We start from the raw sequence: 21,808 nt of genomic DNA, 5'->3' as shown, positions 1-21,808 counted from the left end.
AGTTGTCAAGAAAACCCGGGATGGGCTGACTTACCTCGTATGCCCATTCATCATTGGATGCTGAGTATTTCTGGTTTCTGGAGATATTCACGCAGGCTTTAGACTTTAGAAGAATTAAGTAGTTAGGGCCTTAGAGTTGGCAAAGAACATCATCTTCATTAGGTACAGTACGCATTACCTAAATATGGTAATATCATCAACCATATTGTGTGATGACCTTAGGCTTCTGAGGTCTTCAAACATGATACCTACAGGTTTTATATTCCCTAACCTTTGCAGTTGACTGGCCCTCAGGCCCATCTCAGACTCTTCATAAACGTTCTTCCGAAAGTTCTCTTCCTCCCACTAGAACCATCTCTTCCCCTCTTTGGAACCCTTGCGAGATGTCCTGCATGATTTTCTTGTAGTGTTTCTTCTTTTCCTTTTAGAGGAGATATCAGTGTGTTTATCTTGTCCACCCAACTCCAGGCACCATAAGTTGAAGGACTTCTTCCTCCTTACATCCCTGTGCTGACTAAGACAGAGCTTTTCCCTGTGGGTGTTCAGCAAACACTTCCTGACCTTGGATCAAGTGATCCTCTGATCTCATTGGGCTTGGGTTCAGAAGTTGCCCTTCTGAGCATCGCTCCTTTCTGCTTGTATCTACTCCTGAACTGGTACACCTCATCTGTCCTCATGTTCTTCATCCGTAGAAGGAGGGGTTGGGGGAGCTGGTCTCTGGGCTCCCTTCCGGCTCTGGTCCCTTCTGACTCTTGTGTCAGACTGGAGTGGGCACTGGGCGGAATGGCTGTGCAAATGTTGGCAGCCTATGGAAGAGCCTCATTACCCAGAGGCTGTCCAGGTGGAATGGGCATGAGGCCCAGTGACGGTGTGGCTTTCCCCAGGTACGTGTGCATCGCCATGGAGGCCCTGGACCAGCTGCTCATGGCCTGCCACTGTCAGAGCATCAACCTCTTCGTGGAGAGCTTCCTTAAGATGGTGGCCAAGCTGCTAGAGTCGGAGAAGCCTAACCTGCAGATCCTTGGCACCAACTCGGTAAGGAGCTTCCCCAGGGGCCCTGCAGTGGGGAGTGGGGGGCACACCGGTGAGGCACGGAGGACGTCTGGGTCAGCATTGTTATCAGCCATTCCTGTTTGGTTTTCGACTCTAAGTACAACTCACCTCTTAGTGTCTCTCCCTCTTTGTGTGAATAAAGGGGTATTTGTGGTTTTTTAAATTTAAAGAAATATTTAAGAAATAAAATAAATTTGGGGCGCCTGGGTGGCTTAGTCGGTTGAGCGTCCGACTTTCGCTTAGGTCATGATCTTGCGGTTCGTGGGTTCGAGCCCTGCGTCGGGGTCTGTGCTGACTGCTGGCTCAGAGCCTGGAGCCTTTTTCGGAGTCTGTGTCTCCCTCTCTCTCTGGCCCTCCCCTGCTCATGCTGTCTCTCTCTCTTTCTTTCTCCTAGAAATAAATAAAAATTAAAAAAAGAAATAAAATAAATTTTAAAAATAAAAATCACCATAGCCAAGCATAGGATTCAATGGATTTTAATATGTTCACAAGGTTTTGCAACTACCACCACTATCTACTATATTTATCTTTAGATCCGCGATCGTCAAGCTTTTTTTTCATAATAGATTTTTCCCTTAAATAATTTTAAGTGGAGCCCCAGTGGCTATAAAAATAGATGGAAAGGGAGCCATTCCTTTGAGGGCAAGGGGCGCCCTGTGCTTGGCCCCTGACTCCACAGGGCATACTTTGAAAGCTGTCCAGCCTGTGCTTCTTTCAAAGAAGCATAGGACAGAGGCATCAGGCAAGTGGAAAGATCGTGCCGAAGCAGGAAACAGGGCTTCTGGCTCGGTTCTGCCCTTACCTAGCTGGGTAACTTTGAATGGGTTATCTTTTATGGACCTGTCTTCTCATCCAGACCATGAGCTGATTGACCTTGGTCCAAGCTCTGTGATGCTGGTCTCCGTACAAATGGCTGCTATCATGAGAGGTTATGGTCTGGGGAGAGAAGGGCTATTAGATGCGTCAAGAACTCCCTGCTTCATATTTATCTATATATGCTTGAATACTCTGATGGCCTTCTTCCATGTCTAACCCTCCATCTTCCTCTTCCGCCTACTTTCAGCTGTGGGTCTACAGTCAGCCCTCATAGGCACCTGCTATCACAAAGAAAAAGCTAAAGGTTTGCCTCTTAGCATTCCCAGCCTGACTTTTCTGACTTTTTATTGCATGGATCACAACAGCTTTCCTGCTCTTCCTAAGTTGACTTAACCAGAAGAAGATGATAGTCTTTAAATTTTAATTTTAAGGACCCAAAGTAGCAACTATTCCCTTCTCTTTGAGCTAGCTGCCTTTGACAAATTACATATACAGTAGCTGAGGGTGAAGCCTTTTGTCAAGTTACCCTGGCAACAGCTTCAGATACTGTTTCATTTTCCCTGTTTAAGATAACTATAGTCTCACAGAGAACATCTGAATGGAAAATAAACCAGTCATCAGGCATCCAGAGGGCCTCTCCCCATGGGGGACACGGAAGCAGGTGGCTGCCCACGCTACCTTTCCCCACAGCAAACCCTGGCCCGGGGTAGGTGATTTATTAGCTCCAGCCTTGTAAATGCTTAGATTCCATCACAGCACGTCAGCGCATCAGCAGTAGAGGAGAGTGGGCTAATGATTCCTGTCCTGCAGACTATGAAGGTTATATAAGGACAGGCAATCATGAGTGAGTTAAGTCAAATAATGGTAGTAGATTCAGAGGCAGCGTTGGCTAGTGCCGTCCCTCACTCACGTGCTCTTTCTAGCTTTCAAAGCCTGGGGACCCCCGTGAGCCTCCCCAAGAACAGTGTGCTTTTGCTCCTCATCATCTTAGAACCGCCAGCATGCTAGCACTCGATGTAGTCCTAATGAGTCTAGCCTAGGACTTTCAGCTGGTTTTCACTAGGGTTTGAGGCCTCGTGGGGGCAAAGGAAGACCTGGGAGGAGGACAGAGGGATCCTATATGGAAGCTCGCAACGTTGCATTTGGGTACAGGGTTTTGCTGCTAGGAAATTGACAGAAAGACGCGGAAGGAGGGGGAAGGAGAACATAGGAGGAAAGGAGAAGAAGGGAAAAAACCCTGAGCTCATCTAAAAGCCTCATTTTGCTGGATTTCTCTGCTTGGAAACAGAAACCCAAAAAATCAGATAGCTTGTCTGCTCGCACTGCTGAAGACCTGGCTTTAGATGGTGATTCGTTTAGCCCCGTGCCATGTTCTGTCCCTAGAGTGCTCCCCTGTCCCTAGAGCTCGGCTGTGCCTCCAGCCTCCCTGTGGCCAGGCCTCCCTGACAGGTGCCCACTGCCTTGTGGGGGAGAAGTTGAGAGAAACCTTCACCCTGAGCCAGCTCTGCCTTCCTATACCTTTTCCCTCAGAAGTGGCTTTGCTGCCTGAATCCACTCAACAGACCTCCCCCTTCTGCAGAGCATCTTTTCAGAAACCCTGGATCCTTCAAGGACCCGAATCCGGCCAATGACAGAGTCTCCTGCAGAGCTTTGGAAACCTACAGATTCCCAGGTTTCAGTCAGACTCACTGATTGGCGTCTCTGGAGGGTCCCCTGGGAATCTGCATGTTTCTGCCTCCCATCTGATGCTAGCAGTGGATTTGGAGACAGCTGATGTATTGTAGTCTTCGACCTATACAGGGTTTCTCTCTTCCCCCCTCCCTCCCTTTCTTCATCCCTGATAGATGTTCATCCAGCTTGTACTTGATCACTACAAGGATGACCTTGGTTTGAAACCTGTCACAAAATCCAAATTTGCTAATATCACTCCTGCACATTGTATGCAGTAACGTGTAATTTTTAAAAAAAAAAAATCTACCCTAAATGAGAGTAGCTGAGTTTTGGAGGATGATAAGTGACCAAGGAAGTCTGGAGAAGATGGGGAGCCAGGGCCACTAGGCTCGCTTTACTTGTTTGGGGATTTGCATTTGTGCCCCTGCCTCATTGCCCGATGGGTCTAAATGTGTGTCTCAGGGACAGTGCGGTGAGCATGTGTCCTGACCTTTTAAGATCACTCACTAACGGTGGGGCACCTGGGTGGTTCGGTTGGTTAAGCGTCTGACTTTTGGTTTTGGCTTAGGTCATGCATGATCTCACGGTTCTTGAGTTTGAGCCGCACGTCTGGCCCCCTGCTATCAGTGCAGAGGCTGCTTCAGGTCCTCTGTCCCCCTCACTCTCTGCCCCCCCAAAACAAAATAAACATTAAAAGAAAGCTTACTCACGAATGATAAATTGAAAATGTTAAGTCTAGAAATGCCAAGTTCCCCTACATAACCGATCTGATGTATTAGCCTGATGTATACAAATGGTAAACTCTTATGAAGATTAATGGATTACAGTTTGCACTTTCATCCCTGCCTCACAATATATACAAAAGTTAACTCAAAATAGACCAAAGACCTAAATGTAAGAGCTGAAACTATAGAACTCTTAAAAGAAATTAGAGTATTAGGATTATGTGTTCATGATTTTGGATTTGGCAATGGATTCTTAGGTACAACATAAAAAGCAGAAACAACAAAAGAAAAAATAGACAAATGGATTTCATCAAATTAAAAACTTTTGTGTGTTCAAGGACACTACCCAGAAAGTGAAAAGACAACCACAGAACAGGAGAAAATATTTATAAATCATATATCTGATGAGGGTCCAGCAACCAGAATGTATGAAAAATACTTACAACTCAGCAACAGAAAGACAACCCAATTAAAAAATGGTTAAAGGACTTGAATAGACATTTCTCCAAAGATATACAAGTGACCAAGAAGCACATTAAAAGATGCTCAACATCACAAATCATTAGGGAAATACAAGTCAAAACTACAATGAGATTCCACCTCACACCGATAGGATGGCTATTAAAAAAAAACAAACCTCTAAGTGACAGGTGTTGGCAAGAACGTGTAGAAATTGAAACCCTCATATGTTGCTAGTGGAAATGTAAAGTGGTATAGACACTGTGGAAAACAGTTTAGTGGTTCTTTAGAAAGTTAAGCATATAGAATTACCATATGACTTAGCAATTCTTCCTAAGTCTATACCCCAAAGGATTGAAAACAGATACTCAGACAAATACTTGTAGACAAATGTTCACAAAAACACTATTCACAATAGCCAAAAGATGGAAACAACCCAAAAGATCACATAGTGTGTGATGTACATGAGCTGTCCAGTCTAGGTAAATGCATAGATACAGAAAGTAGAATTAGTGGCTGCCCAGGGCTGGGAAAGGGGATGGGGGAGTGACTGCTTAGTGGGTACAGCATTTCCTTTGGGGATGATGAAATGCTTTCGCTGCATAACATGAATGTATTAAATGCCACTGAATTGTGCACTGTAAGAGGGTTAACTTTATGTTTTGTAAATTTTACCTGAATTTTATTGTTTTTTTAAAAATTTTTAAGGTATATTTTTGAGAGAGAGACAGACAGACAGAGTGCGAGTGCAGGAGAGGCACAGAGAGAGACACACACACGCAGAATCTGAAGCGGGCTCCAGGCTCCGAGCTGTCAACACAGAGCCAGACGTGGGGCTTGAACCCATGAGCAGCAAGATCATGACCTGAGCCCAAGTCATTTGCCCAACCAACTAAGCCACCCAGGCGCCCCAGTTCTCTCCATCTTAAAAGTACATTTGGGGGACATATGGGTGGCTCATCTGGTTGAGCATCTGACTCTTAATTTTTTTTTAATGTTTATTTTTGAGAGAGAGAAAGACCGTACGAGCAGGGAAGGGGCAGAGAGAGGAAGACACAGAATCTGAAGCAAGCTCCAGGCTCTGAGCTGTCAGCACAGAGCCTGACACAGGGCTCAAACCTACAAACCGTGAGATCATGACCTGAACAGAAGTCAGGAACTTAACTGACTGAGCCACCCAAGCACCCTGAGCATCTGACTCTTGATTTCAGCTCAGGTCATGATCTCAAGGTTCGTGTGTTCGAGCCCTGCATCGGGCTCTGTGCTGACAGTGTGGAACCTGCTTGGGATTCTCTCTCTCTGCCCCTTCCTGGTTCACATGAGTGCATGTAGCTCTCGCTCAAAAAAAAAAAAAATTAATAAATAAACATTAAACAAAAATTTTAAGTACATTTTTTTCTTTGCCATGAGAAATCTGTGGAAACCAGGCAAGTAATGCATTCCCCGTTCATCTCTCAGCTGATGTTCTGTCTCTGAGAGCATTTCTCCCTGTTGACTGCACCTCCTTCAGGCTCCCTTGATGTCTTAGTCCCGTCACCCCAGCTCTTCCCACCTGGTTCATCCTTCTTAGTGTCTGTGGTTGGATGAATAATGAGCCCCCAAGGATAGCCATGCTCTAGACCCATGAACATTACCTGAAATGGCCAAAGGGATTTTGTAGGTAATGAATCAGGCTGAGAATCTTGAGATCGGGATTATCCAGGTGCATCTGATGTAATCACAGGGATGCTTATAGGCGGGAGGCAGGAGGGTCAGAGTTAGACAGAAGGTGCAATTAGGATGGAAGCAGGGGACAGAGAGAAAGGTTTGAAATGCTACTCTGCGGGCTTTGAAGATGGAGGAAGGCGGCCATGAGCCAAAGGATGTAGGTGGCTGCTGGAAGCTAAAAAAGGCCAGGAAACGCTCTCCTGGAGCCTCGAGAAGGCACACAGCCTTTCAGACCTGTTTTAGACTTCTGATCTCCAGAACCATAAGGTAATAAATTTGTATTGTTTTAGGCCACTAAATTGTGGTAATTTATGACAGCAGCAATCGGAAATGCACGTACTTCCCTGCAATGATTCGCTTCCTCCACACGCCCCTGCAATGTCTGTGGTCTGCACGGTTGCTGCCCCGTCTTCTCATCCTCTGTGCTCCCCCTGGACAATTCATTGACTGTTGCGGTTTTGACTGTCATCTCTAGACCAGAAACGCTCCCCTATCCAACACCAGTGCAGAAACCACTGCTGGAGGGGGCTCCTTGAAGGCGGAGCCAGTCAGAACTACATGGCCAGTGGTACAGCTTAGGTCATGGTGGGGGGTGGGGGGGGTTGATCAGCACCAGCAAATGCTGGGGATTCCTCTAGAGCAGAGGCGGCTGGTGCTTTCCTGGGTCTGTGTTTACCCGGCTGGCACATGGGGCTGCTTGGGACCAGAGAGACCACCTCTGCGTGCAGCAAGGATGGGGCTTTCCCAAGAGACCTGAAAACCGAGTCAAGGTTGCACAGAATCTTGAAAAAGAGAAGGCATGATGTGGATAGACACGAGAGGATGTCCTAGGTCTAAGGAGCCTCCGCTGGCCTCAGCAGGACATGATCGATCACATCCCCATGGGGCTGTTTCTCTGGCTTTAGTGAAAAGGGCTTCCGGAAGTTGCTATCAACACATGCAGCTGGCGGTTGGGGCAGGGAGCATTAAGGTCAAAGCCACGTGGTGCCAATGGTCTGCTTCCCAGTGAGGATTGGTCACGGTGAAGCTGAGAAGCGGGTCCCATTCCTCCTGGTGGAGGAGCAGCCTGCGGATCTAGATCCCTGAGACAGGCGGGCTTTTCTCTGTACCCTGAGATTCTAGACCCGCAGCTCACAACGCTCATCTGCACGAGAAGGAAAGGCTAACTTCTGCTTGGAGACACTCCGCTCATGCAGACATGAGGCCAGCCAGCTCAGCTTCCATTTTCCACACCCGGGGAGAGCTGTTTTTACAGTGTCAATATTTGGAGATTGCTTTCCCTTTATTAACTCAGGCCCTTGGCAACCCTCAAGATTCTCATAATTGTGGCTCCCCGCTCCCTGTGCAGAGGGTTGGTGACCTGCTCCAGCAAGCACACCCTTTGTTGTGTAGAAAGAGCTGAAACTTTGATCTTGAAAGGGTGGCCCTAGTAGGGCCTGGGGCCTCTGAAGTGTCACATGCCCAGAATCTTCCCTTTGTTGCTATGGAGACCTTCCTCATCATTACTATATCTTAGAAATATAAAACCAAAAACAAACCCAGCTTTATTATTTCACAATCTTATTCTTTAGGCAAGCAGTATTCTAACAAAAGCCACTTGTTAGGTATGAATTAGCAGTAATAGGGGTGAAGCAGACACGAAGTCCTTGCTCTATCATGCAGTATGAAAAAAAGAGTGACCATCACACACGTAAATAAATGGGCCCAGTGGGAATCCAGGGAGCGTTCATAGTGAACTGAAAATGCACTGGGAGGGAAATGAGGCTGCAACTGAGGTGGGTTGGTCATACCAAGTTGAAGAGGCGACTGCTCTCATTAGCTTGATTTTACAGATGGGGCAACTGAGGTATATAGGAAGCTTAAGTAACTTGCTCTAGATAAGCTTCATAAGTGGAGGAGGTGAGACTCAGAAATGCAGCCCGGGGGCACTTGGGTGACTCAGTTGGTTAAGTGTCCGACTTGTGATTTTGGCTCAGGTCATGATCTCACAGTTCATGAGTTTGAGCCCCACATCAGGCTCTGCACTGACAGCATGGAGCCTACTTGGGATTCTCTCTCTCTCTCTCTCTCTCTCAAAATAAATAAGTAAAAGTTAGAAAAAAAAAAAAAAACCCTGCAGACTGGCTCCAGACCCCCTTCTTATAACCATAACACTAACCTGTAAGAGGGATGAAGGCATTACTCACCCTGAAACTCTCGCGTCCTAACCCATGTCTGCCAGGTCGTGGCACTGCCCAGGTGGACTTCCGCAGTGGGTGTGGTGTCTTGACCAGGTGCCTCTGAACCACAGTTACTGAAGGTTCCCGTCAGCCCCTGGAAGACTCAGGGGCAGCTCAGTGTGGGCTCCTCCAAGGGATGCCCCAGGCCCACCCTCCCTGACCAGGTCATCAGGGCCGGTGTGTGGGGGCAGTCATACTTTCAGACTTGAGAGAGAGACGCTCCTTCTATCAAGCTGTCACACCAAGGGTTCCTAGGGGTGCTCAGAAATCTTGGCACCAAAAAGTTACCTATTTTACATTATTCATAATGCAATGAACAGGGCACATACCCTCTGTGTGGGAGGTTCCGGATGGGCATTAAGTGCATTCTCATCGCCAGACCTCCTAGCAGAGCAAGAGTCCTGGGAAATATGGGAATAGAGTGGTTGACAGCCTACGTCTCAAAGCTCTAGCCCCCAGGCCGCTCTGGGCCCCAGAGACAGAGCCAAGGCTGGGTCACCCAACCAACCCTTGGTTTAACCCTGAGCCACTCCAGTTCAAAGGAGGTGGTCTTCAAAGGAGATGGCCATCTATCCAGCCTTGCCTGACCTCCATTACCAAGAACATTTCTTTACATTTCTCCAACATCCTGAATAAGCGGTCTCCCTCTCAGCCTGACTGGGAACATTTCCAGATCTACTGGTCCAGCTTGCTAGTAAAGAGACAAAGGACATAGGGTCTGGAGATCCCTTGCCCCAGAATCTCCAGGGGAGAAGTTGGCTGAGGGATGGCTCTTCAGAATACAGACACATGGGCCCTCCTCCCCAGATAGTCTTGTTCACTATCTGGGCTGGCTCAGAAGTCTGCATTTTGGCTCCCCGGGTCATGTCAATGCATATTAAAATTTAAAAAACACAGGTGGGGATGCCTGGGTGGCTCAGTCAGTTGAGTGTCCAATATCGGCTCAGGTCATGATCTCATGGTTCATGAGTTCAAGCCCCACCTTAGGCTCGCTGCTATCAGTGCAGAGCCTGCTTCGGATCTTCTGTCTTCCTCTCTCTGCCCCTCCCCTGCTTGCACTCTCTCAAAAATAAATAAACATTAAAAAAATTTTAAATAAATAAAATAAAAACCACTGGTAGAGGGCAAAGAGCCTCAGAGTATCAGAATTCCTAAGTACGGAGCTTGGAGGCACAGCTCCACTTTGTCACAAGCTGGTTAACCTGAAATAATTCACTTGCTCCCTTAGAGCTTCGGTTTCCTCATCTTCACAATGGGAGCAATATAGTCCTGCAAAACTCACTGGTTTGCCAAAAACGACATTAGATAATGCATGTTTGGGTAGACTGAAAAATGGCCCACTGAAGGACATCCATGTGCCAGTCCCTGGAACCTGGGGACATCACAGGTTTATATGGACACAGGGTCTCTGCAGGTTTGATTAAGCTAAGGATCCTGAAATGGGGAGATTATCCTAGATTAGCCCAGTGGGCCTTATATAAGTCACAAGGGTCTTACAAGAGAGAGACAGAGAGAGATTTGATACAGAGGAGAAAACAATATGAAGAAGAAGGCAGAGCTCAGAGTGATGTGGCCCCAGAAAACTAATAGGATGTGTAAGTGGCAGGTGCCATAGAAATATTTAATGTTGTTAACTAAGATTTAAATTAAAAAAAAAAAAAGATAGAGAACAAACTGAGGGTTGATGGAGGGGAGTGGGTGGGGAATGGGCTAGATGGGGGATGCGCATTGACAAGGGCACTTGTGATGAGCACCGGCTGTTGTATGTAAGTGATGCATCACTGAATTTTACTCTCGAAACCAATATTGCACTGTATCTTAACTGACTAGAATTTAAATAAAAAATTGGGGGAATAAAAGGAAATATTTATTGTTGTTACAAGTTGGATTGTGGGTGTTAGCTGCTTGTTTTGCATACTGTTGCCATCCACACCCTGCGGTAAAGATGGGGCGCTGGGCCTGGAGTGGCTCCATCTGGATACGAATGCCTGTCTATAAATCGCTTTTTCTAAGGCCCGTGCCTTTTGACTGTTTTGAGAACTTCCAGCAGAGCAAGGTGTGAATGACACCAGAGCAAACAAGCTTCACTACAACCATATTTGAAATGTGTTTTTCTGGTCAGGTGGGATGAGCAAACAGAACGAGTGGTGTCTTGTGTGTATTTGGACACTGCCCCAGCGGACACCCGTCCCGTGACTGGGCGGTGCTGAATCCTGGAGGACCCATAACAAGTGTATGCCTCTTAGAAATAAGAGCCTTGCTAGTATTAAAACTTGGATTCACAGAGTTCCCGTTTGTCCAGGAACTCAGGGAGATTTTCTTAATTATCTCTACTTTATTCACCTTCCTAAGAGATGACGGATGCGTTTGAAAGAGAAGAAAAACGATGTTGTGCCGATTTGTTCCTGGTCTTGCAGCGATGGCTGCTGGATGTCCCATGCCAGCCTCCACCTCCTGCCCCTGCATGCCGTGCTCTGTCCCACCTTACTGCACTAACTGACCTCAGTCCCTGAATGGTGCTTCGGGGGACTTGGCCTGGGGGTGGCTGTAACTGGTTTTCTTCGCTCCATACCCCAGGCATCACATTCGAGGAGTGTTGCCTGCGTGGTCCACGCTGCCCATCTGAGCTCCCGCTCTGTGATTGCCTGGCTGGGCCTGTGTTGGTGACGTGAAAAGGACAAGGGTCACACTGCCTACTCCTGGAGCTGATGGACCAGACCATACCCAGCTGCTGTCACCAAGGCCACGGCAGCACTGTTTCCTGATCACTCCTCAGTGTCAGGCGCTGTGCTAGTCACTGCAGACCTCCCCTTGCTTAGTCCCAGTGACCACCCCATGACATAGGCCCTAGTGTCCCGACTTTACAGAGGAGGAACCCGTGGCTCAGAAGTTACACAACTTGTCCACAGTCACACAGATGACAAGAGGCAGAGCAAGGAGATGTCTGTCCAACGGTGGCCCCAGCAGCATAGGGGGGACCGTTGTCTAGTCAAATGGAAGAACTGTGTTGTCAAAAGCAAAATTTGAGAAGACTCAGAACTAAGTTTCGGGGAAGAAGAGTGCAGAAGAGTAAACATGGAGGGACGCCGACGGTCACAGAAGGGAAGAGTGAGGGAGGTCAACCGCTGGTGCTGTTGGCATCAATTCGGAAGAAACGGTTAGCTCAGTCTAGAGGAAGGCCACCCATGGTGGTAGAAAAGGAATCCCCACGCGTGTTTTCTGTCCCGCGTTACCTCAGCAGCCATCATGGATTTTCAGTGTTTTTAAGTTTATTTATTTATTTTGAGAGAAACCATGAGTGTAGTGGAGGGGGAGCAGAGAGAGAGAGAATCCCAAGCAGGTTCCACACTGCAACACAGAGCCCAATGTGGGGCTTGAACCCATGAACCTTGGGATTATGACCTGAGCCGGAATCAAGAATTGAACACTTAACTGACCGAGCCGCCCAGACGCTCCTCAATTTTTAAAATATTGATTGTAATGTCAACTCTAACCTGACAGCCAGTGAGTACTGGTCAGAATATTTAGCAGTCGGTACAGCATGGATAACAGCCAGTCTCAGAGACACCAGGCATGAACAAGTGCTCAGGCTGTGCTCCTGACCCGCTCGCTGTCCCTCCCGCTCCTGGCTTCATGGCACTTTGAAGAAGAAGACAAAGTTGGAAGTGAAGGGGAACTGGCCATCACGTCCCACAGACACCAGGAATGGCCCCAGAGTGGCATCAGTGTCGGGAAACGGTGATGGTGTGTGTGGCAGACACCCAGGTTGTCCTTCAGTGGCCCTGCCGTATTTCTCAAATGGGGACTGCCCCGGCAAGTTTCCCGGGACCTTGCTCAAAGGTAAACCCCTGGGGCTCCTCCCAGGGTGGCTCAGCATGTCTGGGGCACGTGGCAGAAGTTTGTGTGGTTGCTGAGCCCTGTGACTCCGTTGTACCATAATCTCTCTAACTTAGAGCCATTCTGAGAAGTCTAAGAGGTGATGTGTGTAAGATGCTTCAGGTAGTACCGATGTGCTCGAGCTTCCTCACACTCGGCACTGCTGGCCCCCAAACTCCCAAACCAGTGGACATGAAGTCTGGGCATCCATCCTCCTGACATACATTTGAGTCTACGCAATCAGTAAATGTTAGAGACAAAATCTTTGACTATATCTCTCTTTTTGGTATGGTCTCTTTTTTTTTCAGTTTTGCTTTAACTATTTTAAATGCGTTTTCTCTTGCATACACTCAGGTTAAGACGTCTGAAGCTGCCTCATCATATGTGAAGTAGATACAGTACAAATTAAAAAATAAAGAATCTTAGTGAATGAAGACTGTGGGAAAACCAGAGCATAAGGGAAGTGAAATGTCCCACTGGAAAGTCACACTACCAGTGAGAGATAGATCTGCAGTTAGAACCTCCGATGGCTGCATGTCCCCTTTGAGTAGATGGACACTTAAGATGTGTCTTAAGAAGGTCACATAGGGNCTCTCTCTTTTAAAAAAAAAAAAAAATAAAAAAAAAAATAAAAAAAAAAAAAAAAAAAAGAAGGTCACATAGCCAGGGGCCCCCGAGTGGCTCAGTCGGTCGAGCATCAGACTTTGGCTTAGGTCTTGATCTCATGGTTCATGGGTTCAAGCCCCGTGTCGGTCTCTGGGCTGACAGCTCAGAGCCTGCTTCAAATTCTGTGTCTTCCGCTCTTTTTCTGGCTCTCCCCCACTTGTGCTCTCTCTCTTTCAAATATAAGTAAATAAATAAACATTAGGAAAAAAAATTCATGTAGCCAAAGGCTAACTTGATTGTTTTTCTTGAACTCATGTCCAGTCAGTGACCTTGTGATCACACGGATGACCATGATGCGTTGTGCAGAACCACATCGATAATGCAAGCAGTGTCATTTGGATTTATTGCTAATACCAGAATATTCGCTTTCAAATAGATGTAAACATTTTAGATGTTAACTTGGAAAGAAAGATCTCCTTATCTGCCTTGTACATTGAGATTTTCTCAGTCAGCAGAAAATAAATGCACATTTCTTAGTGAAAGAATAACTAATGATGTTTGTGGAAGTTACTAATTGTCATCCAGGAAAAGGTAACAGATATTTTCGTAAATAAATAGAGAAATAGACGCAATCAATAATATTATGAGTGCACTAGCTAGATAATTTTGGAAATAATGGCATATCCTTTTAGAACCAACAAATGATGGTAAAAATGAAATAACAACACAAGACAGAATAATGGAGAATAGATTTTATTATAAGCATAACCTTCTGAGTTGTTCACAGCACTAAATTTGTAACATTAAGCAAAATAACCTATAAGAATTATACTTAATTTTTAGCAATTTGACTCCACTTAGTCCATGATCCTTGCTTCTCTGTGGGGTTCCGTTGAAATTAAGTCCCTGTTTAGAATTGGAAATGTGGCAGCAAGCATCTAGCAGCTGATAACGCGGAGCAAGACTTAACTGAATGGGCAAACTTTAAAAAAATGGGCTCAAATTTTAAGCAATAAAATGGAATGACATTTTTAAATCACATTTCAGATTTGTTCTTGATTCCCCAGAATTCATTCTAAAGGGTTGAGAGACGGTTTGGCGTTGGCTTTGGCTGTTTCCGTGGATCACTAACTGTCCCCCCACCCCCACCCCGTGTGTTTGGTGCAGCTCTGGACGCGGAAGGAGGTGGGAGCTTAAGGGAGACACCTCTGCTCACCTCAGCAGGGAAGGGCCAAGAAGGGCCACAGGGTCCAGTCATGTGGTGTAGACAGGAAGAGCGAGCAGGATTTGGAACCCATAGAGTGTGCAGACCGGGTATGCTTTGGGAAGCAGACCAGAGCCACACCCTGGAATGCATGGTTCCTGGATGTGTGTGTCCCGTGGCTTCAGTAGGGCAGGGGGCCAGGGGACGGCAAGTCCCAGAGCCCGCAGGTGCAGAACACAGTGGCTCACCTCTCACCTGTACTCTTCTTTCTCTCCTCCTGGATAGTTTGTGAAGTTTGCCAACATCGAGGAGGACACCCCGTCCTATCACCGGAGCTATGACTTCTTTGTATCCCGCTTCAGTGAAATGTGCCACTCCAGCCACGATGACATGGAAATCAAGACCAAGTGAGTAGGGGAAGGGAGGGGGCCCCTCAGCTGATGACAAAAGCATCGATGGGTCTTACAGAGTTCCCAGCCCAGAGTTTGCTGTCCGATTTCATCAGTGTTTACCTCTGCTCTGACGTTGCTCGGGAGGAAGAGAGCACCTGTCAGGACTGAGATGGGCAAGGGGGCAGAGATGGGCTCCCAACACATGCTTTCAAGGGAAAACCTTCTGAGGCACAAAATAGGAGCAGATGGAAAGTAATGGTCCTGGGAGCCAAATTTGAGAGCCAGCGACAGCGTACACATAACACACATGCACATACCTGTGCCCTTTCATTCAGTAGTACATGCATTTATACACCCAGAAATACACCCACTCACCACTATCAATCACAATATATACCTGCCAATAAAAAGCCCAAGTCTTCAGGGATATCCGGATGACTTGGTTGGTTAAGTGTCCGCCTCTTGGTTTTGGCTCAAGTCATGATCTCACAGTTCTTGAGTTCAAGCCCCATATCGAGCCCTGCACTGCCAGCGTGGAGCCTGCTTGGGATTCTGTCTCCCTCTCTTTCTACCCCTCCCCTGCTTGCTCTCTCTCTCTCTCTCTCAAAAATAAATAAACATACAAAATTGTTTTTAAAAAAGCTCAAGTCTTCACATTGACTGATCTCTGCTGCCATCCTGACTTTGTCTCCTCCACATTCACCCCAATTCATTCCCCCACAGTAACATAGGCCCTTTTACTGCCCCACAGGCGTACCAAGGACATTCCTACCACAGGGCCCTTGAATGATCTGTTCCTGTGCTTGGACTGCTGCCTCCGTAGATCTGACTAGCTTGCTTGCTCACCTCCTGAAAGCCCTTGCCCAAATAACCTCTAGTCAACCCTGTCTTCGCTTGAACATCCCACGTACCCACTTCTCTTCTCCCTCAGCCTGCTCTGGTTTTCCCCCCATAGCACAATCCCCTTCAAACACATTTCATATGAACATGGTTCATAATGTGCTTATTGTTTCTCACTCATTGCCTGTCCCCTCACCAGACTGTAAGCTCTGTGAAGTTGAGAATCATTGTTTCTCATCTGCATCTGAGATGCAGCACCAGTACCGGAGACTGGTAAGCACTCAATAAACAGTTGTTGAGTGAATAAATGAATGAATGAATGCTTTCTCTCTTTTTTTTTTAAGATCTCATTTTTTTAAGCAGTCCCTACACCCAACATGTGGCTCGAACTCACAACCCCAAGATCAGGAGTCCCACGCTCTTTCGGCGGAGCCAGCCAGGCACCCCGAATAAATGCTTTCAGATAAACATCTTTAATTACAGAATACACTTTTACATCCACACACTCAAACCTATGAAGTTATTTAAATCACAGAAATACACTTATCAATGATGAAATAAAACCCAAATAAAATCACAAGGGAATTTACACGAATATGTGCAGACAGAAGATAAGGCAGCAGACCGATGGGGTGGTAAATAGGTGAGGAAGCAGCGAGTGGGTGTTTCGTGATAGGCCTTGTGTTTGGAAGATAAGGTGCCCACAAAGGGTGTGTTATCACCTTGGGGAGGCCACATGAAACCAGAAAATATGTTCTCGGGAGACAAGGAAGGAGAGAGAAGGGGGGAGGAGGGAGAAGGGGGAAGGAAGGAGAAGGGCTGGAGGAGTCAGAGAAGGAAGAAGCTTCAGGGCTAAAGTTGACATGTGGCCAGCACACCCACAGTAGCCCAGTTCTCCAGGTGCTTGTTCAGAACTCAGTCGATGGCATTTTTCTTCCTCACACCAGCACCTCAGGGAGGCCCTGAGCGCCCTATTTTGTGCATCAGCGGGGTGAGGGAGTCCCATGTGCCCCAAACAACAGCTTCCATGGTTGGGCTGGAGGAACAGGAAGGGAATCCTTCTATCTCCTAGGTTGCCGATTCCCGTGGCTTGAGAGCCTGTGGAATGACGGGTCACCGTGTGAGTGGTTGGCAGTATCCTGGCCTCCCCAGTCCCCATCTCTTAAAGTACTCATGGACTCTGGAAGCGTGCTACCCTGATGGGCAGTGGGGGCCCCTGGGGGAGGGAGCCCCTTGTCCTCTCCCCAGCACTGGCCCCACAGTAGCCACCTCTACTACTTCAGATTCTCCCTCTCCCTCTGCCTACTCCCTGCTTAGGCTCTGTCTCTCTCTCTGTCTCTCTCTCTCTCTGTCTCAAAAATAAACATGAAAAAAATTGTGGGGGGGCACCTGGGTGGCTCAGTCAGTTGAGCGGCCGACTTCGGCTCAGGTCATGATCTCACAGTCCGTGGGTTCGAGCCCCGCGTCGGGCTCTGTGCTGACAGCTCAGAGCCTGGAGCCTGTTTCAGATTCTGTGTCTCCCTCTCTCTCTGACCCTCCCCCACTCATACTCTGTCTCTCTCTGTCTCAAAAATAAAATAAACGTTAAAAAATTAAAAAAACTTTTTTTAATTTTTTTTCAAAGAATATGAACTGAAATAGCTACTTTTCTGAGGCATAAATTAGCACAGATGTTTACAGTGAGACCTACCCAGCACTGATGCGACACCTGGTAAAGATGGCTTTCTCCTGTGGCTGGCCCGCAGGGGGTGGGGAGAGCATAACGGCAACGTTGGGAGCCTATCGTTTCTTACCTTTTGATTCAGTAATTCCACTCATGGCTCTGATTTGAAACATATCTAAGTGTTTTATATGGTGCCACCTATCATAGAGTTATTATAGTAGCAAAAAGTTTAGAAACAACTTAAATGACCAATAGGGGACTAGTTGAGAAAGTTCTTAGGACAGTAGTCATACACGTTTATGAAGAGTTAGTGACATAGGAAAATGCTTATGATAGAATGTTATGGAGCAGGGGAGCCAATACAGATTACAGATGCAATAGGTTCTTAATTCTGTTACGCATTATGCACAGAAGAAAGGAAAGACACCAAAATGCCAGTGATGGTTATCTCTTCATGGTGACCATGGGGGTAAATCTTCTTTATACTCTTCTATAATTGGCATGTATTATTTTATAATCAGAAAAAGAAGTTTGGTTACAAAAAAAAATAGAAACTTGGGGATGAAACACACAGCCAGTTAAGGGATGCTGCCCACAGGGCCCCTGGGTCAGCACAGTGGCTGGGGTGGGGGGTGTGGGGTGTGTGTGTGTGTGTGTGAAAGGGGCCTCCTCTGTGCTGTTACTCGATTTCCTGGTTTCTCAGCCAGCTTAGCGCCAGCTGAGACCTCGGCGCCCAGAGTCCGGCAGCTCTGTGCCTCTCCTTGCAAACCTCCTTCCCCCCGGAACTTGCTCATAGCCCTGCATTCTGCTTCATCAGTTCTTGGCAGTGCTCTGAGCCCTTCCATCTCGGCTCAAGCTAGAACAAACCCAGCGGGGTGCTAACGAGGAGGAGAAGAAACCCAAGTGGTAGCGGGCAAGGGCGGCCTGGCAATCTCCAGGAGAGGCCAGAGGCTGTGGCTTCTTGGGCTCGCATCCACTCACACAGGAAGCCAGCCAGCCAGGGGCCGAGTCACATGAAGGGCAGAAGGTGCGCTCCATCCTGCTTTTTGGATGGACAAATGCACCCCACCCCCCATGCCGTTCCCCTCTCCTTACCACAGACACAGGGCTTCTCAGGGGCCTGAGGTGTGTTTTGCCCTTTTCCTTACAGAATCAGAATGTCGGGCATCAAAGGTCTGCAAGGGGTGGTGAGGAAGACGGTGAACGACGAATTGCAGGCCAATATCTGGGACCCGCAGCACATGGACAAAATTGTCCCGTCACTGCTTTTCAATCTGCAGCACGTAGAGGAGGCAGAGAGGTAAGCAGGGGAGGCTGGAGCTCGGGCAGCAGACACGTGCAGCCCTCCCAGCCTGCCTTTTCCATCTGCCTGGGAACCACATGGCCTGGGCTGGTTGCTAAAGCCCAGCGAAGAGGCCAGTGATCTTGGCTTTTGCGACTTGTTCTGCAACGAGTCCAAGGCTGGCTCCCTAGGAGCCTTGGGTCTGGCCTTCTGGCAGCTTGCCGCGCCCCCTAAAACCTGCATTCGTAAAGAAGGATGGTGCCTGTGCTGGGCTCTCTGGGGGTAAGTGTGTGCTGGCAGGAGCACAGAGAACCAGGAGTCAGGTTATCTCTGTCTCTCTGAAAGCAGCAGGCCAAGGAGGTTTTAAATGCTTTCCATGGCTCCGGTTACTGAGGACTTTCCCTTCCTGACCTTCCTTCCTCTCTCACTTCCTACTGTTATTTCGGGCTCTCAAAACATGCTTGACCAGCCAGCAGCCACTGGACACAAGTTGCAGATACTGGGTTTTAATCTGGGAGCCCTCAGACATGGGATCCATCTGTCCCCACCCCTCGCTCTTCCCATCTGTAAAATGGGATGCAGGGAGAGACTCGTGTTGCTGTCCATCTGGGAAGTGGGTGAGGCTGTTTAAGGTCCTCACTCTGTCCTTTGAGCCTGTGGAGTCTGGGACAGAGGGGAGGGTAATAGTGTGCCCTCTGCTGGCTGTTCCTGGAATCGCACCTCACTCTCATGCTCCCTCTGTGGTCTCTGGTGGTCTCAGGGCCCAGGGACCTGGGGCTCCTTCTTCTCTCCAGATCTGGGCCCAGCCCTGTGACTTAGGTAACACTGAGTCACATCTGGGGTAACCACCATGCCTTTCTTTCTTCCCTCCCTCTTTTTTTTTCTCCCTCCTCTCTCCCACTGTCTTTTGCTTTCTCTTACTCGGTGTGCCTCCCTATCTTTTTCCTTGCCAAGCTTGGGAGGGATGGAGACACTCGTGGTCTGTGCCTCCCCAGGCCCATGGTGTGCAGGGCATCTGTCCTTCCCACGGGGCACATCAGGCCCGTCCTCAAGGATTCCCAGAAGGAGACTTTGACCCCTTCTCCCCTGATCTTCCTCCACCCTGGGCTTCGTGACCCTGTTTAATCTCTGACAGCCATGAAGTCTCCCGCGTTACCTCCTGTGGCCCACATCAGACTCCTGTCTATCTCTCCGCTTGCAGGATGCAGCACAGACACTCAGGCTGCACAAAACCCGACTCCGGCTTTGCCTCCCGTCCCTTACCCACGTGCTGTGTGTTTCCGCAGCCGCTCTCCCTCGCCCCTCCAAGCGCCAGAAAAGGAGAAAGAGAACCCAGCGGAGCTGGCCGAGAGGTGCCTTCGGGAGCTGCTGGGCCGGGCCGCCTTTGGCAACATCAAAAATGCCATCAAGCCTGTTCTCATGTGAGTGACCCCCGCCCCCAGCCCCAGCCCTCAGAGAACCGTTGGGGTCCTGGCATCTTGCTGACTCGGAGGGAGTGGAAAAGGGGTGGTGGTGGTGCCATGGCTGAGTCAGTCCCTCGTCTGTGCCTGCATTCCCTGCGCTGTGACAGCAGAAGCCACCATGCAGGGGCCATGTGCAGGGTTGGGGGAGGCGTGGGTAGGAGGCCCCCGAAACTGAAGTTGGGTGCCTGGCTTCATTCCTGAGTCCACAGCTGTGGAACTCTGATCCTTGGCTTCCCTCCAGCTCTTGCTGTGGGACTGCCTGGGAGGCCCTCATGCCCTTCCCTCCCTCACTGCCAGGGAGCTCTGTGAGGGACAGGGTCTCTCAGGAGGCCCCTCTGCCCCCAAGCTTGTCTCTCCTCCCTAACATTGCTTTGCATTTCATAGCCGTCCCCCCATGTTCTCTCCCCCACAGCCATCTAGACAACCACTGTCTGTGGGAACCCAAGGTGTTCGCCATCCGTTGCTTTAAAATCATCATGTACTCGATTCAGGTATGGTGGCTCCCGGTCCAGCCGGTCCTCCTGGCCTAGGGCACCTCTGGGAGCGTGACAGGGTGCCAAAGGAGAAAGCCAGCTGTCCTCTGTGACTTCTCCTAAGCCCCTGGGTGTCTAACTGTGCTGCTTAATCCAGCTGTGAGGAAGGGCGGGCTTGGTTTTCTTTCTGGTACGGCAGAGATCAATACTTTATAAAGTACAATTAGTAAGAATTCTTGGAAAAAGTAAATGAAAAACTCATGCAAAATACAAGCCCCCAGGCCACACTTGGCTGCCACAGATGGCCTCGTCGCATTGCTTACTAAACACTCTCAATTGCTGTACTGTCCCCATGTAACTGGGCTACACTCTGTGCGCCCCGGGACTAAATAAACCCTGTGGCCGAGGTGGCCCTTGTCCATATGACCTGGGACCCGGGAACGATGAAACGGAAGACAGTATTTTAAAAATGACTTTTGACCCATTTGAGGCGGAAGGGCCCAGGACAACTGTGGAAATCCAGGTGGTCACTGGGACAGGGTTCGGCTCCTGTTGGACCAAGAGAGAGGCACTGAGGACAAGGAACCGGGGTGGTGCCCACCCGCCTCAGGACCTCACTTTTGTCCACCCCGGCCGTGGGGTCCCAGCCGAGGGCTGCCCTGGCGCAGAGGCCACGTGGGGGTTGCTGTTTGGGGCCAGCACGTCTTCCTCCCCCCAGCCGCAGCACTCCCACCTGGTTATCCAGCAGCTCCTGAGCCACCTGGATGCCAACAGCCGCAGCGCGGCCACGGTGCGGGCGGGCATCGTGGAGGTCCTGTCGGAAGCTGCCGTCATCGCTGCCACCGGCTCTGTCGGTAAGGGGGCCTGGGTGACAGCGTAGGGGCTGGGAAGCCTCCAAGGACAAACAACCGCCCTTGGCAGGAGGCCGCTTCCCCTTCCAGAAAAGGACGAGGGAGCGCAGGGAGGTGTCAGAGCCGGTTTTCCTTAGGAGAAGTCAGCCAGGGCAGGTGGGGGGCAGAGGAAGCCCCCGGCTGGGATGCCGGGCAGGGGAGACGGGGCGGGAGGGGGGGCGGTTCCAGCCCTGGATCTCGGGTCTCCCACCCGCTGTGCTCAGGGCCCACGGTGCTGGAGATGTTCAACACTCTGCTGAGGCAGCTGCGGCTCAGCATCGACTACGCCCTGACCGGGAGCTACGACGGGGCGCTCAGCCTGGGCACCAAGATCATCAAGGAGCACGAAGAGCGCATGTTCCAGGAGGCCGTCATCAAGACCATAGGTGGGGCCCGGGGCGGGGCCTGAGTGGGCGGGGCCCGGCGAGGGGCGGGGCCTGGCGGGGGGGGCCCGGGGGCGCCGGGGCCC

The 21,808-nt window shown here is 49.2% G+C and overlaps 1 protein-coding gene across 3 annotated transcripts in view; it reads left to right on the top strand.

Moving 5' to 3' along the window:
• The window catches only part of EFR3B (EFR3 homolog B), an 88,612-nt gene that overhangs the window by 46,325 nt on the left and 20,479 nt on the right, over nt 1-21,808 (top strand). For 2 of the 3 annotated variants that reach the window (XM_077774125.1, XM_077774126.1), the window contains exons 4-10: nt 885-1,035; nt 14,622-14,743; nt 18,382-18,531; nt 19,800-19,934; nt 20,389-20,467; nt 21,168-21,303; nt 21,564-21,725. In XM_077774125.1, the coding sequence (XP_077630251.1) occupies nt 885-1,035; nt 14,622-14,743; nt 18,382-18,531; nt 19,800-19,934; nt 20,389-20,467; nt 21,168-21,303; nt 21,564-21,725 (935 nt within the window). The remainder of the gene's footprint in view (nt 1-884; nt 1,036-14,621; nt 14,744-18,381; nt 18,532-19,799; nt 19,935-20,388; nt 20,468-21,167; nt 21,304-21,563; nt 21,726-21,808) is intronic. The other variant, XM_077774127.1, reaches the window with a different exon arrangement.

Source organism: Crocuta crocuta, unplaced genomic scaffold (genome assembly GCF_008692635.1).
Source record: "Crocuta crocuta isolate KB4526 unplaced genomic scaffold, BGI_CrCroc_1.0 scaffold246, whole genome shotgun sequence".
In the NCBI taxonomy this organism is placed as follows: Eukaryota; Metazoa; Chordata; class Mammalia; order Carnivora; family Hyaenidae; genus Crocuta; species Crocuta crocuta.
The sequence above is the reverse complement of the archived record's forward strand: the minus strand, read 5'-3'. Positions and strand labels throughout refer to the sequence as shown.